The sequence below is a fragment of the Fistularia commersonii genome, chromosome 22 (assembly GCF_037954325.1).
Source record: "Fistularia commersonii isolate RoL2024-O1a breed Wild chromosome 22, RoL_Fcom_v1.0, whole genome shotgun sequence".
NCBI classification, from domain to species: Eukaryota; Metazoa; Chordata; class Actinopteri; order Syngnathiformes; family Fistulariidae; genus Fistularia; species Fistularia commersonii.
The window spans coordinates 9,962,963-9,985,583 of record NC_141305.1 but is presented as its reverse complement, the minus strand read 5'-3'; the positions used below and the strand labels follow the sequence as shown (position 1 = coordinate 9,985,583).

The 22,621-nt window shown below is 41.9% G+C and overlaps 1 protein-coding gene across 14 annotated transcripts in view; it reads right to left on the bottom strand.

The window, feature by feature from the left end:
• Window positions 1-6,048: 6,048 nt before the first annotated feature.
• fbrsl1 (fibrosin-like 1) overlaps window positions 6,049-22,621 on the bottom strand; it is a 294,403-nt gene continuing 277,830 nt past the window's right edge. For 4 of the 14 annotated variants that reach the window (XM_086169947.1, XM_086169948.1, XM_086169950.1 and 1 more), the window contains 11 exons: window positions 20,047-20,207; window positions 16,286-16,339; window positions 16,003-16,098; window positions 13,931-14,002; window positions 13,641-13,670; window positions 13,248-13,319; window positions 12,504-12,636; window positions 11,066-11,149; window positions 9,820-9,903; window positions 8,741-9,011; window positions 6,049-8,517 (listed from right to left, as the gene is read on the bottom strand). In XM_086169947.1, coding sequence (XP_086026073.1) covers window positions 7,218-8,517; window positions 8,741-9,011; window positions 9,820-9,903; window positions 11,066-11,149; window positions 12,504-12,636; window positions 13,248-13,319; window positions 13,641-13,670; window positions 13,931-14,002; window positions 16,003-16,098; window positions 16,286-16,339; window positions 20,047-20,207 — 2,357 coding nt within the window. In that variant the 3' untranslated portion in view covers window positions 6,049-7,217. Of the gene's footprint in view, window positions 8,518-8,740; window positions 9,012-9,819; window positions 9,904-11,065; window positions 11,150-12,503; window positions 12,637-13,247; window positions 13,320-13,640; window positions 13,671-13,930; window positions 14,003-16,002; window positions 16,099-16,285; window positions 16,340-19,656; window positions 19,908-20,046; window positions 20,208-22,621 lie in introns of all 14 variants that reach the window. The other 10 variants (XM_086169939.1, XM_086169940.1, XM_086169942.1 and 7 more) reach the window with 5 other exon arrangements.

Here is a 22,621-nt window from a genome sequence, read left to right as displayed (position 1 = left end):
CACATTATCAGGCCTGTTTTACTCAAAATAATAATAATGGAAGGAGAATGAAGGTGAAAATAAGAATGCAATCAGGTAAGAGTGCAGAATTTAATTATATGGAACACTGAGCTTTATTTTCACCTGCCAGTCTTTTGGAAAAAACAACAGGAGAGTGATGTGGAGTAGAAATTCCTTTTTGCCGCTTGTTGTTTTCAATTCACTGGCTGCAGTATATAAATATATAATTCATATTACAGTTACTACAGTCAAGTTAAATTCCCTCAGAACAACTCACCTACAACCTTTGTGTCTGTCAGACGCTCACTAAATACACAATGGTGTATCATGCGGATATGTGCCATCTGGCTTAAACCAACAAGCAGAAAGGAAGAGATAAGAGACATTCTTGGGCGACACAGAGACAAGGCAAGAGAAGAGCCAACTTGATAGCAGTACTTGTTGTTCTGATGTGTTAAATAGCTGGCCTTCAACACCCCAATCAATCGCTGAGTAAGACCACTGTGTAGCCAAGGGTTGTGTTAGATAGCCAGATGGCTGCAGTCAATGGACCTTTGCCTGGTCTCTTGTGTCACAAAAGCCACAATCATGATTCTAGACGCACAGAATTGTTAAAGGCTGCAGTCTGTTTTTGGTGTTTTCCTCTTGCGACTTGTTTTAAGTAAGTGTTTGAATAAAGCAAAAAAATGGTTAAATGAATAAAACAATTTACATTTTCTCCCAAATATACATCGATACTGTCAAACAGTTTTCACACATTTTTGTTTTTGCTCTCAAAACTGTGAGTAATGAAAGCAGTGAATAATACGCCTACCACCTGACACAGGAAAACACAATATGCCAAAGTACACATACAAGAAAGTCTGCAGGAACAGACAAGCATTTTGAATATGCTCCAAGACCTCGAGAGGTCTGTGTTGACTAATCTGCAAACAATCCACTCTGCAAGCCCCATTGCAAGTTGAAGAACAAGCCCCTTAAGCTGTGACATTAACGAACACAACAAGATAAGATAGGGTTTGTTATCTTGGTGCATGGAACTCCTGCTCAGATTGGAGATAAGACCCTTTCAAAGGATGTTTGCTGTCTGACAAATTTCCAAAGAATGGGAGGCAGGCATAGTCGGGGTTGGAATGCTAAAAAGGCAGTAGCATCCAGAATATGATCCCACTGACCTTTCGAACTTATTTTAGTTATACTTATACTTATATTAGTATTTTGGTCAGTTAGGTTTATAATTTCATGAAATAAATATAGTCTAAAACCAGACTGTTCCACAGACAGCATGAATATGTAACAGAGACACCAAAGAAGGACCACATGCACAGGTATTAAATGTCTAAATAGTGCCAGATTGGAGTTGAAACCACACAGTAAGACATGCAAACAATAAGCCACCATATTCGTGTTAGTCGAGGCCTGTGATGCAACAGTAAGATGACAGATGCTGTACATATTGCCACATTACATTGACTACATTAACATAATGTTAATATAGCTGTGCAAAGTGACCATGGTACATGACATACATGTATTAAGGCCTGTGTGATCACATAATATGTTACGGTTAAGCAGTATTATTATTACATTGCATTACTACTTTATACGAATATGCAAATTAGTACACTTTCTAAAGGGGATGTTTGAAGGTAGTTCAGATAAGTCAACTTATACGTTTGAGCGCAAACATTTGTAGTGCTTGGAACTGAACCGGTGGCTTGAGGCATTCCGAGGTGTAGATTTGTTGTGAAACGCCTGAACAGTCTTTTAGATTAACTCCTCTTTTTTCTGCATTAAGAAGCTTAATAGGGATTTTTGGGTTTCCTATATAAATGTACTAAATAAAAAAAATAAAAAAAACCTCACTAGGCATCAGATACATATGCAGATGTTTTTCTGCAATATATATTTTAATGGTCAAATCTTGTCATATTTCTGCTGAATGCTGTGTCAGTTTTTACTTCAAAATAAAATTCTGCAACTCTAGGGACGCACTAAAATCATGGCAAACCCATTGTTGGTGCAGTAACAATGATCGTACACACATATTGACTGAATAATTTGCATATTTAAAGTCCGCATAAACTAGTCTTTCTGCTATTTTATGGAATTTTTACACCCTGCAGCTGTAGTACAAAAATATGTTTATGCATTTTATGTCATAAGGCTTTTCGTTTTCACAGACTGCACTGTTTTGCTGCTTTAAGAGGATTTGGTTCGCGCAAACAGTTCTTATTAGACACGGAGAACAAATTCATATAATAGCAATGTCACTTTTTTTGTTTACAATCTTTTTGTTTTGTTTTTTTCAGCATTTAAAATCAAATGTCACTCATAATAGAACCTCGGGAAAGTACACAATTTAATTGAAGCTATTAAAGTGATTTAATTGTGATTAGCCAGGTAGTCCCTTATTTAAATCTGACAGCCAGCTGAAAAAAACAAAGATCAGCTGTAAATGCTTAAATCAAACCAAACCAACAGTCTCTTACTTATGAAAGCTCACTTCACATGCAAAGCAGTTTCTGGTTTCCAGCACCGGTGGTCTAAACCATATTCGAGGCCTGACTCCAAGGGGAGACTGGATACAGACAGTTTAATACTGAGGCTCAGTGTTTCCAGCCGAGTCTTTGCAAGGTTTATTAGGAAAGATGGGATATTTCGTTTTTCAAAGTCTTAATATATAGGCTGTAAAAACAACATCTCAGTCAATTTCATAATTTCACACTGGAAAGGAAATCCTCACACATGGATGCCAAGAACTAGGTGCTCAATCTCTGCCAGCATCAAACTGAATAAACGCATCTCAATGTGCCCACACTACCAAAGGGGGATGGACTAAATCGTAATTCTCATTCTGTGGCTTGGAAAAACTTCCGCCTTCTCGGCTGCCAAACTTCTCGGGTGAGGCGATCCCAGCGATGAGCCAGGGAATGCTCTGCTAACTGAGCCCTGGAGAAATACGGTCACGGCAAGATCCATATTCAAATAAACTTCACTCTTGGCCCATGCACACAAGCCATGTTGTCACCAGCTGGCAAAGCCTCTCACCGCCCCTTCAAATACTGAGCCACTTTTGATTAACGTCTCTATGTCTAATCATGAGCGTTGCCGGTGCCAAATTGGACGAGCCACATATGGCCCCCCATTGCCTTGAAATCTCTCTCTCCTTTTTTTTTTTAAACAAGTTCTAAGCTTTTGAAAACCTCTCTCTGTACCACCTCCCCCACTGTCTTCGTTTCTTCTCTTGTGCCCATATATATACCAGAGAGGGTGGTGCGGTGGCCCAATGCCATTCTGTGGGTCGCTGAGTGAGAGGACTATCAGTGCCAGATGCACCCAGCTGCATAAATGTTATTCATTTTTTATGGGTTGTGTATATAATACGGCCAGTGTGGGGGATTGTGAGGTTCCACTAAAGGCTGGAAAATCCTCAAAATTGAATCAAAGTGGAAAACTTATTTTGGCTCCTCCGGACCTCCTGCTTTTCCATCTTCGCTATTTCTCTTCTTTTCCTCCCTGTCTTACAGAGAGCTCTCTGAGGTTTGTCTGTTAAGAATATGTACTCTATTCTCTCTTAGGCGGCATTAGCTGGTGTCTTTCCACAGCCACAGCAGCGGTGAGACAGAATATTTGTCATACATCCAGAGGTGCAAAGACATTAGACAGCACTTTGTCACTAGTGTCTGGAATTCACACCATTTGACTGTTTCCAAGTCAGCCCCTTAACCGCTGACTGGCCTGCTCTCTGTCAGCTGCCACTCTGTTGACATTGATGGCTAAAAAAAGTAAGCATCATGGGGGGGGGATATATGCGGCTAGCCTTTTTAGGTGGTCAAAACAACAAGCAGGCTACAAAGAGAGCAGTGACAGGGATTCACTGCCAAAGCTCTTGACTCTGTGCTCTCTCCCTCAGTTCACAGTTCACATATAGTTTAGTGGTTTAGAATGGCTCTTGTCAGGGTTTGCTAGGCCCAGCAGAGAGATCGGCATGGACTTAGAGCGGAGCCGCAGTCTCCCAAATCACCCGGCCCAGAGGAGGCACAAGCAATCCAAATGTGATCATGGCAGGGTTCTCCCATCTCATTACCGATTTCCATTTCAAAAAAGTCTTCAAATGGGAACGAATGCATTAGGTCTTGCTGGGATAAACGTCCAGAGAGCCTCTACATAGCGGTGCAAAAGCGCTTTCATACTTGTTTTATCAGTAGGGGAAGAGAGAGCAATGGAGAAAAAGAGCTTGGACCGAACCATTCATTTGATGCCCATCATATTAGCTTGGTATTGTATTATTAGCTGCAATTGTGCTCTGTAAAAGCCCCTTAGGCCCGTTCCACTGTTCATTGGATCTGGGGTGAGCTCTTTGCCAAGGGCTTTTTGGAGGTATTCGAGACCATGAAAATTCAATCCCAAAACCTAAGCATTGAGGTTCCTCGCTGATAAATGACGAGGATTAGTAGAACAATAAAACAATGTCTTACCTCAGATACCACCGTATCCTATTAATTGGGATTAAAGTGGAGAAATGTGTGTAAAAAATACACACAATCTTGTATTACAGTCTTTTTTTAGGGATAATCTGTTACGTGAAGCCGTCATAGCAGCAATATCCAATCAAATGGGAAATGTGTTCCAAATTGCAAAATATGGGGAGTGTGCGATGCCAGTAAAACAAACAAACCAAAAACCAAAAACAACAGGATCACTTGTGAAGAATGGTTCTGGGAAGAACTGACAACTGCAAACGCTGTAATAACCCATCTTGGGTTGGATATGCCGCACAATGTGTCAATTGATTCCCATCTGATGATGGACTGTGTGCAGAGATAAATTGACCTTGCCAGACGATGAGTGAAATTGATGGAGCTTTTCATCTCCAGAGGGCTGTTCCACACTGCTTTAAAATGGATGGAGCCCAGAACAGAGTGATTGAGGCTGGAGGAAATGTAAGGTGTGTTTTTTTTTTTTTTTTTCTTTCCACCGAAGCTTGCTTGGTAAATAACGGTTACAGGAAAAAAAAATCACTATGCGGTAACAAGTACAAGGGTTAAGTACCTGTTGCTGACTCGATGATTAGGACTAAAAGCACATAGTGCTAAAGTAAAGCAGACCGCTGACAGATGCTACCTGCCCATCCGAGGAATATGTGGCTCAATTACTTGGAGCCTAAATTGAAAGTGATAGTAATTTAAGCCTTCCCAATACGCCAGCCCTGTTCTGGCAAGCAGTCTTTCAAGAAATCCTTTTAAAAACCCTGCCGGAGTATGTGGAACACAGGAGTGCCATTGATTTTCAATAACATCTCCTAATGACCTGGCCACAGTTTGATCCACGCTGTCATTATGTGCTGATACCATGGGATAAGATTGGTGGGTCTCATGGTGCACAGCAGCGAGATGAGTAGTTGGGGATTATCGGGATGAATTGGCCGTTTCTGGAAAGGCAGCAAACACAGGCGTGGCCTTGTCAATAAAAGAACAGGGCACCTCAGGACTCCCTTCGCATCCCACTCCAGAGTGTCTTCCGGCCTCATTAAAAAAGCAGATGAGTGGTGCGGATGAGGAGAGGAGGCGTACAAGAAGAGAGAGAGGAGTCGCTCCTCCACCATCTGATAGCCTGCCTCCCAGGCATTGCTCCTCTTAATGAGTCCAGACCACGGGTCAATATGCCGCTGGGCTGCCCGTCAATACTGGTTTACCTGCAACACAAACACTCAAAACCTGCTTTCATACAAAATCAATGTCCTATTAGTTCCTGCCTGTATTGCCTTCGCCCAATTTCATCGATTCCTGCCGGAGAGCTCTGCATCTCATGTATGACAGATTTCGGTCAAATGATCTCATCATTTAGGCAGCTCTGTGGGCCAAGTCTGTCGCCCTTATAATTTCAGAGTAAGAACAATGTGCAAATACACTCAGTGTTACGGAGCTGAGGAACAGGCATTTTAGGCGCACCTGTCAACTTCACATCGACATCAGCCTCTTTGTGGAATTTAGCATTTACGATCATGACCGTAGAATCAAGTATAAAAGACAAGTGGCAAATGCATGACATTAGGTCCAAACTTTATTCCGTACATTTTAAACCATGAATGTTCATTTTCATTTTTTGCACGCCTAAAACTCTACTTCTTTTGTATACAAGAGTCTAAGAAAAACAACTGCACATAACCACGAGTTTGACAGAGAAAGTCCTTTTGCTGCCCACTTAAGTGTCCCTCTTTTCTGTCTGGGGCCGGTCCAGTTTTTGACTTGGAAGTCTTCTAATAACACCATCATTATTTCATTGGTAATTACAAACGTGAATCCAAGTTTCTCTCGGTTTACTCATTTCCAGGTGCTCTATCTATCAGGGTGCCTTGTGCTGCTTTGCATAGATTGCAGATGATCCTTCTAGGCCCCCCCTACCACACCCTCTCTTCTTCATATGTCCAATCCATTGGCCAGACTTTTCTGCTCCTCAGTATTTTACAGGGAGGTTAATTCCCCATATTTTACTTAATTTTGTTTTTCTAGAAATGTTTAAAAAGCCTAATAAATTTACACAGTAATTTTGCAGCGAAAGGAATATCAACAAGTTATATACATCAGTTTTCTTTACAGAGACTGAACAAAGACCTCATAATATATATTTATCTGCATATCTCAGAGGCAAAACAAATAAAACTAATCAGTAACATGACATTGTACACTGTCATCATTGAGGATATCCTGGTACCATGAGGTTAAATTACTGAGGGATGAAGCCAAATCCAGTCTTTACAGTGTAATAATGGATATGTCTCACGATCAATGGGGATAAATATTGTAAAAGGTGTGACTAATGCACAAAATACATAAAATTCATAGAAATGATATCTATACATGGAACAAGGATAGGAAATGTACAAACTCATTTCGGAACCTCTCTTTTCACACAAAGTTGAAAAAAGTATTGGATTAATATATTAATAATTATCAAATATGTAAGTCAGATATAAACATACACACATTTGTGTTGTCATGACATTACTCAACCGTCAGTCTGCTAAAAATAAAGTCATGGCATGTGCTTAATCAGACTGTCACAATTTTACTTTGTACAATCATACCCTTTCCCTAGGGGAGATTTGCTCTTCTCTAGTGAAGAGCAGTGCATTTGTTCACAAGATTTCAGATTTTGGGGGCGGGGCCTGTGTGAGTGCATCCTGTAAGACTCTTTGCACTTCTCTAAGGAAGCTACCGCGCCTCTACCTCTTTGGGATTGCGAGAGGGGGAATAGTCTCTTGGGTCCTGGGTGGTGGTGAGGGGGGTAGTCCTCCTTGGGGAGGCTGGCCTGGCACTGCCGGCTGGCACAAGAGGCGGGGGGGCACTGAGGGCGGCGGTGGGAGGTGTTCGGTTCAGAAGGCCATTGTGCCCTGTTGATGGGCTGAGTCTCGGGTATGGCATTCCGCCAAGGTGGGGCATGAATGGGGGCATGTGTGGTAGGTGGCCTTCCATTGGGGACTGATGCAGCTGATGCAGGCGAGCTCGGTCGAGCTCCTCCCTTAGGTGGAGGCGCTCTCGCTCCTCTGCCTGCTGCCTCATCCTCTCGTGCTCCCTGCGCACCTCCAACAGATGCTCATGGTGAGAGTAGTCGTGAGCCTCCCTCTCACGATAAGCTCGCTCCTGTTCATAAACACTGGGGAAGCGATGTCCTTGCTCGGCCCTGAGCTGGAAATCCATGCGTCTCTGCAGGTCCAGGCTGCGATAGGCTTCTCTTAGCGGGTCCCAAGGGAAAGCCGGGTGAGGCAGACGCTCTCTTCCCGCCAGAGGGCTAACTCCCATAAAAGGAGCCATGCGAGCCCGGTCAAGCACATTTAGGCTGCCCATTTGGGGCATGGCACTCATGGAAAGGGGAAGTGAGTGTGCCATAGGGACACCGTGTAGACCAGGGGCTGGGATGTCACTACCACGGGGTGAAGGAAGAGGCGGCTGCTGGGATAAAGGTGGATGGTGGTGGTGCGGGTTTCCGGGTTGGGTGACGGGAACAGGAAGAACTTGAGGTGGTGGCTGTGACGCGACCTCTGAGCCCACCACCATGACTTCTTGCTCTTCCTTTCTCTCCTCCTTAATCTTCATGTCATTTTTCACTTTGTGGAGCAGCTCAGGAGTTGGAGGCTCTTTCCTGTCACTGTCTTTGAGTGTAGGTGGGGGCCCACCTGCCAGCTTCATGCCTTGCTCATTGATCATGGCCTTGGAGTAGGGAGAGGGAGAGCGCTGAGCTGGTTTTATGGAGTCTTCTGAAGGTCTCCTGTCAATCATCTCCTTGCCGGGTGAGCGGCTCTCCTTCACCTTCACATCTGCCAGTGTTGATGAGTCTCTGTGGCGCTCAAGTAGCTCTTTCTCTGCTTCTCGAACACGATCCACGCTACCGCTGTGATGGCGCCCCGAATCGCTACTCTGGCTGTTAGACCGTATCAAGCTGCTAATCTGGTAACTGACTGGTGCAGAGGCCGGAGATGAGCGATTTGAGTGGCGGTTGCGCTCCACAGAATCCCTGTAAAACAATGTGACTCTCATGTAAAAGAATGAAATCACACTTTTTGGTATGTGTGGAAATAAAACATGTACCCTATTTTACGGTTGCAGTCATGATTGACTACAGGTTTGTTAAACTGTTTCCTTTGTTTTTCAGTTTCTTTTGTTACATCATCACGTTTCACATGCCTTGGTTCATACCTAAGAAAACATCCATAGGTTTCAACAAGTGTTAGTCTCACCTGTCTTTGTCCTTCTCTTCTTTTCCAATTGATGAGTCTCTCTTATCTCTTTCCCTCTCTCTATCGCGCTCTCTTTCCCGTTCCCTCTCTCGCTCTCTGTCATGGCTGTTGGCGGAGCTGCTTCTCTCAGCGTCTGCAGTTTTGGGCCACTGTGGTGGGGTGGGGAAAGATGGTGGGGTGCGTCGAAGCCTGTTCCAGGTGTCGTGGTGTGGGCTGCCAAACGTGGGCAGTCCTACTGGTCCCTCTTTGGTGCCAAACACACTGTTAGACCCTGGAAGGAAGGCAGAGACAGGCGTGGGACCAAGTGTAAGTTAATTTTGCATAAAACCTTCTTGAGGACACATAAGATGACAGAGACTCAACAACAAAAGCTGCTTTTGTCTTTGCCTCTGGAGGTTCGCTCATTGAAGCTGCTTGAAAGAGTTAGAGGTTAATGGCTTCCTCCCACCATAGAGAAAAAAATACTCATTTGCTTTCGGGCAATAGGCCCTCCCCCCTTTATTTTCGGCACTGGATGAACAGGGATGACTCACTTGCCCTCTGGATTTGAGGGCTGTGAAAAGCCAAGGGAAACCTTAGCATTCCATGGCATGTCTATTCCAATCACATCCATATTCACAACAGTGTGACTGATTTGGCGCTCAAAACCAGGGGGGGATGAAGAGAAAGAGAGAAAGGCACAGATAGAGGGGGATGCTGGAGGGAAATCGACAACTCTCCATGGTAGTGCAAATGGGGCTTGTCAAATAATTAATAGATGAATTGCCACCAAACAGTGGACCTCAGAGGCCTGTTGGCAGTAGTACAGCCAGATTAAATCCAGGCTGCTGGAGGACCAGTTGGTGGATGAAGTGGAGACCGGGAGGAGGTTTGCTGTAGTGTGTTGTATTGCCTTGTTGGGCCTCCTTGGGCTGGAGCTGCTTTGACTCAGAAACTAGAGCTAAGTGTCTTGATTTTTTTTTTCCTCCCCTCTTGGCTCTCCCTGTGGTCTAACGCTTGTCCTGCTCTGTTATGTTACTGGCCACAGGAGCCAGATTGAAGAGGGGAGCGTTGGAGGAGGAGAGGGGGCCAGCGCTTACCAAGCGAGGGGTTGCCTAATCCTCCGAAGGCACTGCTTGAAAGGTTGCCGAGGCCGCCAAAGGAACTGGAGCGACTGAAAGGATCTGCAAAATGCCAAACAGGGATTAGCAAAAAGGGGGAGGGCTGGCTAGTGGTGCTCACCACAACACCAATCCATTCCACTCGGCTTTTCTCTTACAAGCGAGCTGTGTTTTATTAAGCGCTGCCACCCTAGCTCTCCGCCCGGTACTCAGGCAGTGCCCAGGCCTCCTAGATGCTGGATTGACTGCCACTAACACGAGTGGAGTTTCTCTCACCCTACTAGAACTTCTACACTGCAAGACTGCTGGATGGAAAGATGAGATGTGAGCTGTTGGAACCAAGCAGAAAGTGGACTGAAGTTGGGAAAGGGAATTGGAAGGCTAGAAATACCCAAGGAATTAATGGGGAGTCAACATGATGGACTCCAGAGATGCAGATTAGAGGCTCCCAGTGTGCAGCAGTGGCATAAATGTTACCCTGAGAAATCAGTGAATGATGCGCGAGTCAGTGCAAAAAAACTGCAGCCCAATTTTAAATTAACCACACAAAATTCAGGATTACTCCACATGTAACAGATTTGGTATTGTAGACCAAGACAGCTGTGCCAGGGTCTATTGATGTAGCAGAAAATACCAGGGCTATAAAATCCTTTCATTCTAACGTTTGAATAAGAAATGTCTTATTCGGGTAAATGTACAGTATTTGTAAGACCCCAGTTGGTTTACCCAATGGCATCCCAGTGATCACTTTTAGATACAGAAAGTACGGGTTATAGTCGAAAATAAAGGAATGCAAAGTATATTGATTTTAAAATGCACAAATAAAATGGAAAACACAAACCAGCACCCAGTGGTCCTTAGATAAATTACCAGGTGATCTTTCCGAGGCTAAAAAGACGAGGAATGAAAACTGTGTAGTCAAACCTTTTAAATAAGCCCACACAGATTTATTTCAGGCTGTGTTATGAATCACTCAGTGTGGATTTCAGAATCCATTACCATGAACTTAAGCGTTTGTTGAGGAAATGGAAGAAGCAGTTGACTGCACTGGCCAATGGTGACCTTTAAAAGAACCTCACAACAAAACGATCTATTTTGGCTTTGAATGATGCCCTGGTAATTCGTAAGGTGTTTAAATATGGGCTCAAGGGAAGGAGAACGTGAGAGTGACAGAGAGGAAGAAAAGATTCCTGGATGGGTAAATTTTGAGTTTGAGTGAACTTACACTTATCAGCCAAATGGCTAGGAGGCAGGAAGCCACTTGGGTGGGGGGTGGGACCATATGGAGATGGAGCAGGGTGGCTTGAGCCTATTAGAGGAGAAATGATATAATGAGGTTATTATTATTCAAGGCGGTTGTTAGCAATTTAATTAGCTATGTCGTAGTCAAACTGTACAATAGTAATATATGATTACTGAATATATATTAAAACTAGTTTTACAGTGCCAATTAGGCATAGATATTTTTCCTTTCCTGCAGCTGTTGCACATTTGTCTTTGAGTTCATAGCTGCTTATTAGGGTCAGTCCTTGACTGTGCAACTAGCTGGCCTCTTTTACACAACAGTGTTAACATCACCCATATCCTATGAATTGCTAATGAAAGAACGAATTACAGGAGTGCCTCTGACACACAGCTGCATAATTACCAGTCAAAGGCATTTCGCCTCTCCGTTGCCCTCCAACGCAGGGCAAATCAGTCAATTACTAAACTGAGAGTCATCCATATTCATGGACATATAACTCCATTTACGAGCAAACATTCACTACAAAAGCACTATAATTAAGTGAACATAACAATAGAGTAGAGGGAAAAAGGATGCCATTATTGTAGTGAAATAAGAACGTCTAAATACAGCTATGAATATAATTTTGCTTGGATCAAAATGCAACTGGGAGGATTTGAAGAACTCATTTTAAGTTGAAAAAGAGAATTCTGCACTGGGTGTTTTTTGTACTAGTTATATTTTTTTGGCAATGTTGGGAGTATTGCGTTAGAAAGCAATTACACAGGATGCTCATATGACTTTTATTACAACTAAGACAATTGGTTAGTATTACAAATAAAGAAATTTTATTAGTAGCGTTTTATGTTGTAAATCAGTGACTTGTTGCAGAGTGAAGCAGCATAATTTACAGTAGCCATCCGTGCCGACTGTAAGAAGGCAAGCTCTAACCTTGGTTTTCATTTTGAAATACTGGCTGGATGCGCCGATAGGTAATATTTTTATATATATATGTGTTCTTTGGAACACAGAGGAGCAGAGGTAGCAGGAAAATTGCATCTATGATTTATGTTAGGTGGTTGTTACCGTGCTATAGGTGCAAACTATGTACTTAGATTCAATGGCCAATTGACAAGCTATGGGGCAAACTGCTTTGAGAGGAGTGTATATTTGGTTTCCCTATTATATGTACATTTTATGCTATGATTTATTTGTTTGCTAGGTTGTTATTTTGCAGAGCAACCAATTACAGAGATGGCTGCCTTTGTCATTGTACTTATAGAAAAAGGAAAAGTTCAACATAAAGTGAACGGGCTATCTTTCTCCAATACTCCAATGTTTTAATCTTCTCAGCTGGTCACGCTGTGGTATGCTGCCGATGTAATGTGTACGTTTAAAAGTAATTCGCCCAACACTGGTCCTAGAAGACCGAACTAACCTGTAGAGGAGAATAAGGGTCGTGCCAGGTCATGTGGGTATGGGAACCCTGGGAAGACACCAGGAGCTGGAGGTCGACTGAAGAGATCCAACTTCCCATTCATATCAAGCTTATGAGGATCCAGCTGCATCTGCTATATTTGACGGAGACAGAGACAAGAAGAACCCTTAGCTTCGTGGGCAACTCCATCGAGCGTACCGACACGAGAGAGATTCCTTTAGTGCTTTGTCAGATACTTGCTGAGTGACCAGAGGATACATTAACAAATACATGTTAGCTAACTAAGGACAACAAAACCGCTGATTTAGAAAAGAAAAGCAAAGTTTGGTAATGAAGATTCTGTGCCAGTGATGATAGACAGTCTCCATTGAGAGGCCAGACGGACAAATGACTATTATCTGTCAATAGTTAAAGTTAAATTCAAATCCTTACAATGGCTTGTCAGCTGTTAATCCTTTAGATCTCCTGAGTTAAATGATTTATGATCTACAGCCAGCCTTTCTTTAGAGAATTTTGAGGACTCGTTACTTAAAATCCTTCAGAGCCTTTACAACAGGAGACATATTTTTGTTGGGGGCCTTCAATCTTATTTGTTCATATCTGCTCTGTTACTTTAATATTAGCCTATGTTGTATTTGTTAAGTATCCATGTTATTTTCAATACGCATAAGTCTAAAACTCTACCGTTTCTAGGTTTACATGACAGCATGATTGCAGCGGGATATGATTTTCCAACTCACGCACCTTCATTTTCTGCTGGTGGTGGTAGATCTGCCATGCAATCTGGACATGCACTGCACACCACTTGCCAGGTTTCTAAAAATTTAGAGAGAAACTGATGTTAGCCAATGGGCTTTGATATGGGGAGCTAAAAATTGATTTTAGCAATGAGATTTTCTGGCCAAACTACAAAGTGATAACTTGTAGTAATTTTCAACCAGGCAATGAATTAAAAGCAAATCAAGCCCTAACTTTACACAGAGACCTCAAAGTTTACTTCAAATGCAGCCAAGAGTGAGTTTTTTTTTTTTTTTCATTTCTTTGATCAGTGATTGTTGCAGAATTTTCAGTTTTGACTTTGTGGCCTGGCCAGAGAGATGAAATATTGAATCGAAAATACAAAAAAGAAGCACTTACCCTAACATTTGTCCTAAACGGATCTGTTATCTATGGACAAACAGACAATGAGTATCATTTCTGCTATAGAATATACAGTTTAGTGACATGACCGTGGCTGCAAAAGATAAAATGATATTAAGATCATCATTTTTGAAGAATCAAACTCTTAATACGAGGCAAAATGTGTCCATTGGAATAAAACCCAAGTCTCGAAAAGATTTCGATGCATCTTGCAGTAAGTATAGACAAATACATGGACCACATTTGTGTTTTTACTGTTAGGAAAAGAGTGAAAACAGGCTACTTACCCGTGGATCTTTCTGAAGGAGTGTGTGAGGTACTGTGCCAGGACGTGATGCTACGTCAATGGGATTAGATGCCTGGAGGAGAAAAAAAGCGATTCAAGGGGATCAATATGTGTTATCGTGTACACCGTATGAGATGCCATAAACACACCAGTGTACACAAGCAGATTATGATTCTAAAACTAGGACTCTCTTAAAGGGACCTGACTAGGTTTAGGGACATTTGGCTTATTGCAATGATACTTACAGAAAGACATAAGATAGATGTTTTGCTGTTAATGTGTGGAGCTGAGCCCCCATCTCGTATTTGAGCTAAGGCTAGTAGCCCATCAAGTTACTTGGCTGTGTCTAAAGTCATCATATGGATTCCCTGAATTTTAAAAACATTGTTTTTCTGAATGGAGTTTAATCCATTATAAAATAAAAAAAAAACTGCATTCAAAGAGCAAACAAATTTGTTGGGTTGCTCTCTCATTTTTCAAAAGCAGTGTAGGTATTTCAATAACCAATGCTTTTAATGACTGAGACAACGTATGCCTAGCAGTTTGACAGGTAATAGAAAGCAATTTTAAGTTGAAGCTTCTCAGCAACTCAGATTCTTATTTCAATAATGGGTGAATGCATTCATCACAGCATGCACATACCAGCATTCTGTTGTTGCTGGTGTGTATACTGGACGACTTTTGATGGTGCAAGGAAGTTAAGGTTTTATGTAAGTGGTTGCATTGGATACCATTTACTCTGTAAGTATGTCTACCCAAAGGTGGTACTCTTGCCCCCCACTGCACACAGAGGAAAATGACATCTCTCTTCTTGTCTTACATTAAGTGATCAAGGCAAATATTGACCCCCTTCAGAATCTTGGGAAATAAAATTAAAAAGTTGGTGGTCCTCTTTTGGTAGAGCTTTTCTCAAATGTAAATTAACGTCTCTTGTGGTCCTTGAAATCATTCTAGCTGGCTTCCTGAAATATCCTCACATGTTGATACAATTAAAATGAGATATGTGTAGTTTTAAAAATCAACACTGACAATTGTTGCATGTTGGACACTTTTTTCACATGGGCTTGAATGCTTTTAACCACATATCCTCTCCAAGTAGTACCAAAGCGGTCTAATTCTGAACTCTTGCCACTTGAAGGCTGAGGTTACTGGATAAAACTGCACTGGCGTTCAGCCTTGCCAGAGTAACACATCTCTCATCCTCTCAAATCTTTGACATGAAAGTGCCTTGATTGACCTTATTTATCCTTCCCTACATCAGGGATAGGACGATCCCGCAGCATGACATAAGTCACTCTCCCCCCTCATAAAAGCACATAGCCCAATAGCACCAACTGCAAGCCCCTCCAAGAATACTTAGTTGGGGCTTTAGACATACAAGACTTTTCCTTTAACCATCGGGAAGGGCAACTAACAATAAGGGCCCCTCCAAGAGAGGCCCATTGGGAATAAGGCCAGTGTATTTAGGCCAGCTTTGATTGGTGACTTACACTGGGTCACAGCCGCTGGGCATCCTCCAAACAAACCCGCACCCTCCCATCTTTCACTCATCCCCTCTATTCCCGTCCTGACGTCTCCAGCATCCTTAGTAGGCTTTGCTTGTTGAGACAGACAGATATTATTCCCTTCTATCAGGCATGATGCAGCATGGCTAAGCGCGTCGACCTCAACATGGTTCTTGTCCGGGAAACTATGAAAGGGTTTTGCCTCGACTATAAAAATGGCTTCAAACAGGATGAAGTGAAGTCAGTTAGACTAATGTCTCAAATATTACAGTAAGACAACTAAGCTATCAGCTCTCATTGCCCGAGCTCTTGTTTGCTTAGAGGTGTTTAAGTGGTGCCATTTTGTCTCCTGTCAATGGAAAAATTGAAAGCTACTGATATTTATAATACTACATTGATATCACAATTGTGTCGATTTCTATTTACTTATATCTATTTTTTTTTTTTTTTCACTTTCTGCTTCTTCCAAGACTCAATGAAATGTATCTAACATGAACTAGGTGCTTTTTTTTTATTTGAATGATGTACCCGTTTTAAAATTTAGGTTGATGTTAGGCATGGGGCTGACCTTTGGCTGGAAGGCTCCCTGCAGTGAGCTGAAGGGTCCTGAGTGTGGGAGCAGCGGGGGCATGCCGGGCATGGTGGGGGGGTAGGAGGGAAAGAACTGGAAGGGAAGGAAGAAAACGGTGAGAAACACAAAACCTTCAAAAAATCTGATGGGTACGAGAGTGAAGTGTAGAAAATGCGCAAAACCGCAATCGCGATAAATCTGCTCATAGCCTTATTCCAGCATGCTAAATATCTGATTTGCAAAGAGCAAATTTTAATGAGAAAGACGTGTAAAAACTTACGTTTGAATGATGTCTGATGAATGGATTGTCCAGTTTGGGGGTATATTTGTCGAACTGTAACAGACAGAAAAAAAGGAAAGCATTAAAGAAGCCCATTAAATGTTCTACTTCAAGCACAAACCTCTTTTAATAACTATGCCTTTTTTTACATCAAGAAAACAAGACACATGATCAACAATTGTAAATGGTAATAAGCAGGATTTTGAGCCAGACTAATAAGCCCTGGGGTAAAGCAGCTGGCCCGCACCAGTCATGGGTTTACTTAAACTGTATGGTCAGATAGGCAGTTAAATCACTAACAATACGACTGCTTAAGCCGGCTGCCAAGATGAACATAGTCTGCATGATTTTCCAATTGAGCATACAGGGGTTGGGCGTGGGGTGCAACTTGGGAATCAAACCATTATAAAACCAGACCAGTTGTTTCTATTCACTGGAAAATTTGTAGAAATGTGAATCTAATTGATTCTGACTGCTATGACTTTTTAACAACAGACCCTGGTTCTATAGAGGGGAGAGCGGTATGAGGAGTGATATAGCTTGTTTTTGGTGCAAGAAACCAGAACTTTAAAAGCCATTTAGTCAAGAACCAGGCCAATTCTCTGTGGACAGAGTCATGGAAAGAATATATTGTGTGAATGGTCTGTCTCTTATGGTGGAAAGTGAGTCGAGAAGATGACATTTGCAATGGTTAGGAACTAATTCAGGACAGATCAGCATGAAAGTGATACTTTCTACGCTAGAATTGATGTGAGGAAACATTCTCTGTGGGAGACTGAATGCCTTCCAGAAAAATCGCAATTGTAATTTGTCATATAAAAACTACGTGATTCCATGAAGAAACGCTTTGATCGTGTTCTGAACATAAGACAATCTAGTCAGTAAGCTGAGAAGCAGGGGGGAGAGAAGCTTGTCCCACATATGAATGGGGGCTTTGTATATCTGCATGCAAGCCAATGCTGGGTCTCTATTTTGAAACTGGCTAATTACAAGTGACAGTAACGTATTCCTTCTCCGTAAACATACAAACCATTTGCAGGTACTTTTTCTGAGTGTTTTTATAAACTCTCTTGGCGAGTGCAGAAAGTTTTGGTTTTTATAAAACAGGAAAATGAGAGGGTATGAATACATGTTTCTGTGAGTGTGTGTGTGCGCGCTAAACATGGGTGGTTAAATGGGAGAGGGTTTAAGATTGGCTGAGCTGCCTAAGGGTTTGGACAAGGGGCCCTCTGGTGAAGAAGGGTCATTCACATCTGTACACTAAATGGCAGCAGTGGCAGTGGTGGTCTTTGGCGGGGTTGTTCGTGAGTGATAATGGGTCCAATCAAATAGACACGGACGATTGAAAGGAAATGCAGAGAGAGCTTCCGAGCTCATTAAAACAGCTTCACTGCATTTCTGAAGGCACGGCCTGCTTAATTCAAGCACTAGGATAGGGATTCTCAGCACTTTATGGCCTTGTAAAGGGGAAAAAAAGCCATTATTGATGGTGCCTGTCGCAGTTTTATGGTAAACAGCTTTAGCTAATTAAACCTTAATATTTCATCTTATAAAAATTAAGGGCATTACTTGTCTAAAGACACATCAGGGCAAAGGGAGGGGGGGGGGGCTCAGAGTAGGCAGGATACAAAGTCTTGCTACTTGGCAAGCCAGCAGTGTATAATAAACAGATACAGAGGCTTCATAATTTCATTATTAACAGCCATTAGACAACTGCTTTAACGTAGCAGAAATTACATGGCCCATCCGGACAGGAGGGAAACTAAAAGATGGAAGGCGGGGCAGACTTCCAATTCTTAAGGTTCCCTTTCATGCCAAAGCAGTAATGAGAACATCATCATCATAACTCATGTTTCGATACATAATTGGGGAGTCATTCGTAACCTAAATCTAACCCACAGAGCAGATCATTTTTCAAGTTAGATGGGGTGGGGTACAAAAGTTGAGTAGAGGTACAGTTTTAAATAAAGGAACAAGAAAAAAAAAACACCAATTGAAAATAATGGCAGTCTTGAGTCCTGTAGTAGAAACACAACAGAATTGTACATCATGGGCTACATAAAGCCGGCACACTGAGAAAAATCAACTCTTTTATCTTCAAAGTAAAAAGTGTAGGCCGTCTATAATCCCCACCATGTCAGGAATAACAGCAGACCAGATAACAACATTTGTGTTGGCTGAAATCAGCCGCTGCACTTATCTGAGACCGTGCCATAAATACCAGAGCTTTGATTTCTAATGCACAGGATGGGGGGAATCTTTAAGGAGGCCCTAATGGGACCACAGACTCTTAATGAGAGGTCATGACATAATAGATTAGATCTATCAGACTAATACCAAACATCACCAAATAGAGGCCTCCATCTGACTCGTTGAATTTGAAATGGTTGGTATTTTTCATTTCATGGTACTGATGCGGCAACTTCCAGTACTTGCACCCCCCCCCCCCCCCCCCCAACCCCAGAAATAAAATATCAATCGGGAATTAGGAACCACTGAAAACAATATCAAAACAGTGCAATCTCCCATTTCATCAACAACAATGAAGACATCAGACAAACTGAAATACTTTTTGGTTTGTCAAATACAAGTATGGCTGTGCCGATGGATTTTATATACATGTGGCAGCAAGAAAATTGCAGCCAGGAATGCACTCACATTCAGACACATGCACCCCCCCGCCACCCACACATAGAGATCTGTTTGGTCCTGTGTTGGTCTTTGTGAACAAGCAATAAAAACATTCAAAATAGATTAAAACACATTCATATGCAAACAATTGGAAAGCCTGCCTCCAGACAATCCCCCTTTCTTGATCCAAGCCAGACACTTAATAGCAAGTCTATGTTAGATTAAAGAACATCGTAAAAAGTTCAATACAAGTTAGTAATACTGACCCGTTCGGCAAGTGCCATGAATTAAAAATGGCTTCAATAAAATAAATAAAAACGGTTTGTGTTTATTAATTTTGAATATATAATATATGTGTTTAAAAACGATTGGTGGGCTTTGACAAAAATGAACAGCACCTAACATCCCTGTGTGTGCGTATGTGTGATTGTGGGTTTGGGGAGGTGACAGCCAGTGGGCTAAATTTGCCTGTTATTATTTGTTTATCAGTTGTTGTGATCCAAGCGTCTCAGTGGCCCTCATTTGTCATGAGCAGAAAAATATTTTAGAAATAAAAGAACAAAATTCAAACGTTCATATTGTTGTGAGGGGGGAGGGGGGGGGGGGTTCCTACAGCTAAGGGACATATTTGGTGAATTTGGGGGTAAAGAAAAAAGGGGAGGAGTTGGACTCAAGAGGAGATCGGGAGAGTTGACAGGTGGGTGGGAAATTACGGGAGCTTTATTTTTACTTATCCTCACATTTCTGGCTTGGTTACGCACCATAGGGGGTGCGGTGGGCGGGGTGAGGATGGCGGCCGGGGGCAGACTGGCAGGGAAGGGCGTGAAGGTGTGCTGGTGGGTGTGTTGGTGCTGGTGCATGTGCTGGTGTTGGTGAAACTCGGCCCTCAGGAGTGACACAGGGGCCAGCGGCGAGGCGGACGGCCCCCGGCCCCGCTCTGAACTCTGAACCAGGAAGCGGTTGTTCAGCTCCTGCCTCAGGAGGTCATGCTCTGCAAGAAAGGAGAGCGAGGAAAAAAAAAAAAAAAAAAGAAAAAAGGGAGTGGGGGGGAGGGGGGCATAAGAAAAAAAAGGCACGGGCGCCCAGTCAGTCTTCACAACAAGGGTAGAAGAGAAGAAAGAAATAGTCACCTGGCATTCTCTGTTTCTCCAGCTCATGCTGTGAGGGTTTTCTACGTGGGGACTCATTGGTGGTGGTAACAGAGTTGCCTGTGACAATGTGCCAATCAGAATCCCCGAATGAGGCTGGCAATACATGATTGGTTGGTTGAATGATATCAACAGGCTGGTATCTAAAGACAAGAGAGAACCAAGAGTCATCCCAGCAGAAAACACACACATACACTCTTTGCCTTTCCATCAGAAAGTCAATGCACATCCGGCATTTTCTTATGTATTCTGAAGAGGCCATCATCACTGGAGACATTTCTTTCTTTCTGTTGTCACAGGAAATTTTAAATGGAACTGATACAAATCACAGAATATTGTCTGTTGAGATCAGACTGAATGGGCCGTTGTCCGACTGTTGCGTTTAGCGGAACCTCGAAGATGTCTCCAGCTGTGATGACTGTCCAGTCGTGCAAGCAAAGCCCCCAGCGCTTACCTCATTACCCTTTCAAAAACTTCAAGAGCTCCAAGAAATGTGATATTAACTCGTCTCTTCCTAAAGGTGGCTTAGATTATATTTAAAAAATACGTGGAGCTTATGAGTTCTCTGCAATTACGATGGGAAAAACCCAATAACGCACCCTGAGATGCCATTATTGTACTTGTAACGATGGTGTAAAAGGCAAATCATCTACTAGAAAATAAAGGTAGAATTGGGTGGCAGCAAAATACACCCCTAAGTATCAATTTCACAGAATTTTACAATTGATGATAGATCAATTCCATCAAATTAACCTTCTTCTCCTTTTGGCTTTTCCCCTTCAGGGGTCGCTACAGTGAATCAACATTCTCCAACTAACCCTATTCTCTGTATCCTCCTCTCTCACACCAACTACCTTCATATCCTCTCTCAATACATCCATAAATCTTCTCTTTGGTCTTCCTCTAGACCTCCTGTCTGGCAGCTCCAATTCCAGCATCGGTCTACCAATATATTCACTTTTCCTCCTCTGGACATGACCGAACCATCTCAGTCTGTTTCCATAAAATGAACCTGAATATGAATATTCTAATTCCAATCTAATGTATTGATCCATAATCAAAAACAGAAACTGTATCAATATTTTGTCGTTTATATTCACTCTCTTATAAAGTCTGCAATATAATATGAAATCCAATTTCATATTAGAAACAGATGGACCTGGGGAGTTTGGGAGCGTTCCAGCAGATATACTGCGAGTGAATGGGAATCTCTTTAACATATTAATAGAAGGAAAGTGTCAGAACAATCACAGCATAATAACATTTAAACTGAAGAAGACACAAAACAAAAATGCTTGATAAAAACAACAACAAAAAAACATGCATAGTCTATAATCTAAATGAAAAATATGTTATATAGTATTTCTGATTCAATTCAGTCTTTCTAAACAATTGTCTGGGAGGTCAGTTATGTTAACTGGAAAAGTTAGAAAAGTATATTGTGGTTTTCTGATTATTATTAACTTTGGCAAGACCCTAGAATTTTAGATAGGTTGTAAGTACTGCAGTAAAAGGCAGCTTACTGTGTCCTTAGAATGACTGAATTTGAGCGTGTACAAAAACAGTACGCCTGGACTATGCATGCTGCTGGTCATCCTATTTATTGACTTGATTTTACTGATGGAAATGGAAACATTGCTGCTTGAAATACATATAAAATATCTCTTTTATACAAGCATGAGGTATTTAACCCTTTTTTCAGCCTTTGGAGCTCATATTGCGTATATACAGGAACACTATCTATTTTGACACACTACAAGGGTAATGTGAAATTACCGATGAGGTGATTTTAGTCATATATTTCACCCCTTTCTAAAATACAGGTAGCATCTAACCAAATGTGAAAATGAGATCTATCACTAAGCGATGTGACTAGTAAAGGGAATTTAGTATTATTTTTAGCGCTTCTCAGGAATTTGATTTTTTCCAAGAAGTTCAAAATGCTAAACAATAATTTGGACTAAGTGATTATGTTAAATCTGCAGTGGTTCAAATCTCAAAATGTTACTAAATTATATTACAAAGTGACCTGTAAGCAGGTTATTTACTTATTACCATAGCAATCACAGTTTCCTTTGGCAAGGCTACTTGATATAATGGTCACCTTGAACTAAACTGAGGCGGTGAAGGAGGTGAAGAGATTCTTCTGCTTTGCTGTGGATCAGAGGTCAAGTGGGTTTTTGTGGAGCTTTTCAGAATAAGTGCGGATTTTGGATCAGATTTTTGTCAAGAGCAACAACATTGCATGAGCTTAATTTAAAAAAAAAAACATCTGTGACAAAATGTATTTAAAGGTAATTTATCAAATGTGATCTTTTGCCCATAGAGCTAGTAATACTAAAAACTCAAGGCATTTCTGTTTATTCCGCGCAGTTCAAATGAATAAATGCCGAAAAGGCATTGTATGGATACTCACCATGTTTATATATCACATGAGAAGTTTTAGTTACCTCTAAATAACAATGTTTTGTTATAGTTCAGCCTGGTTCTCCAATTATGAGCCATTGGATCTGTAGATTTCTCTCATTTAAGACAGCTGTGTGTGTGTGTGTGTGCG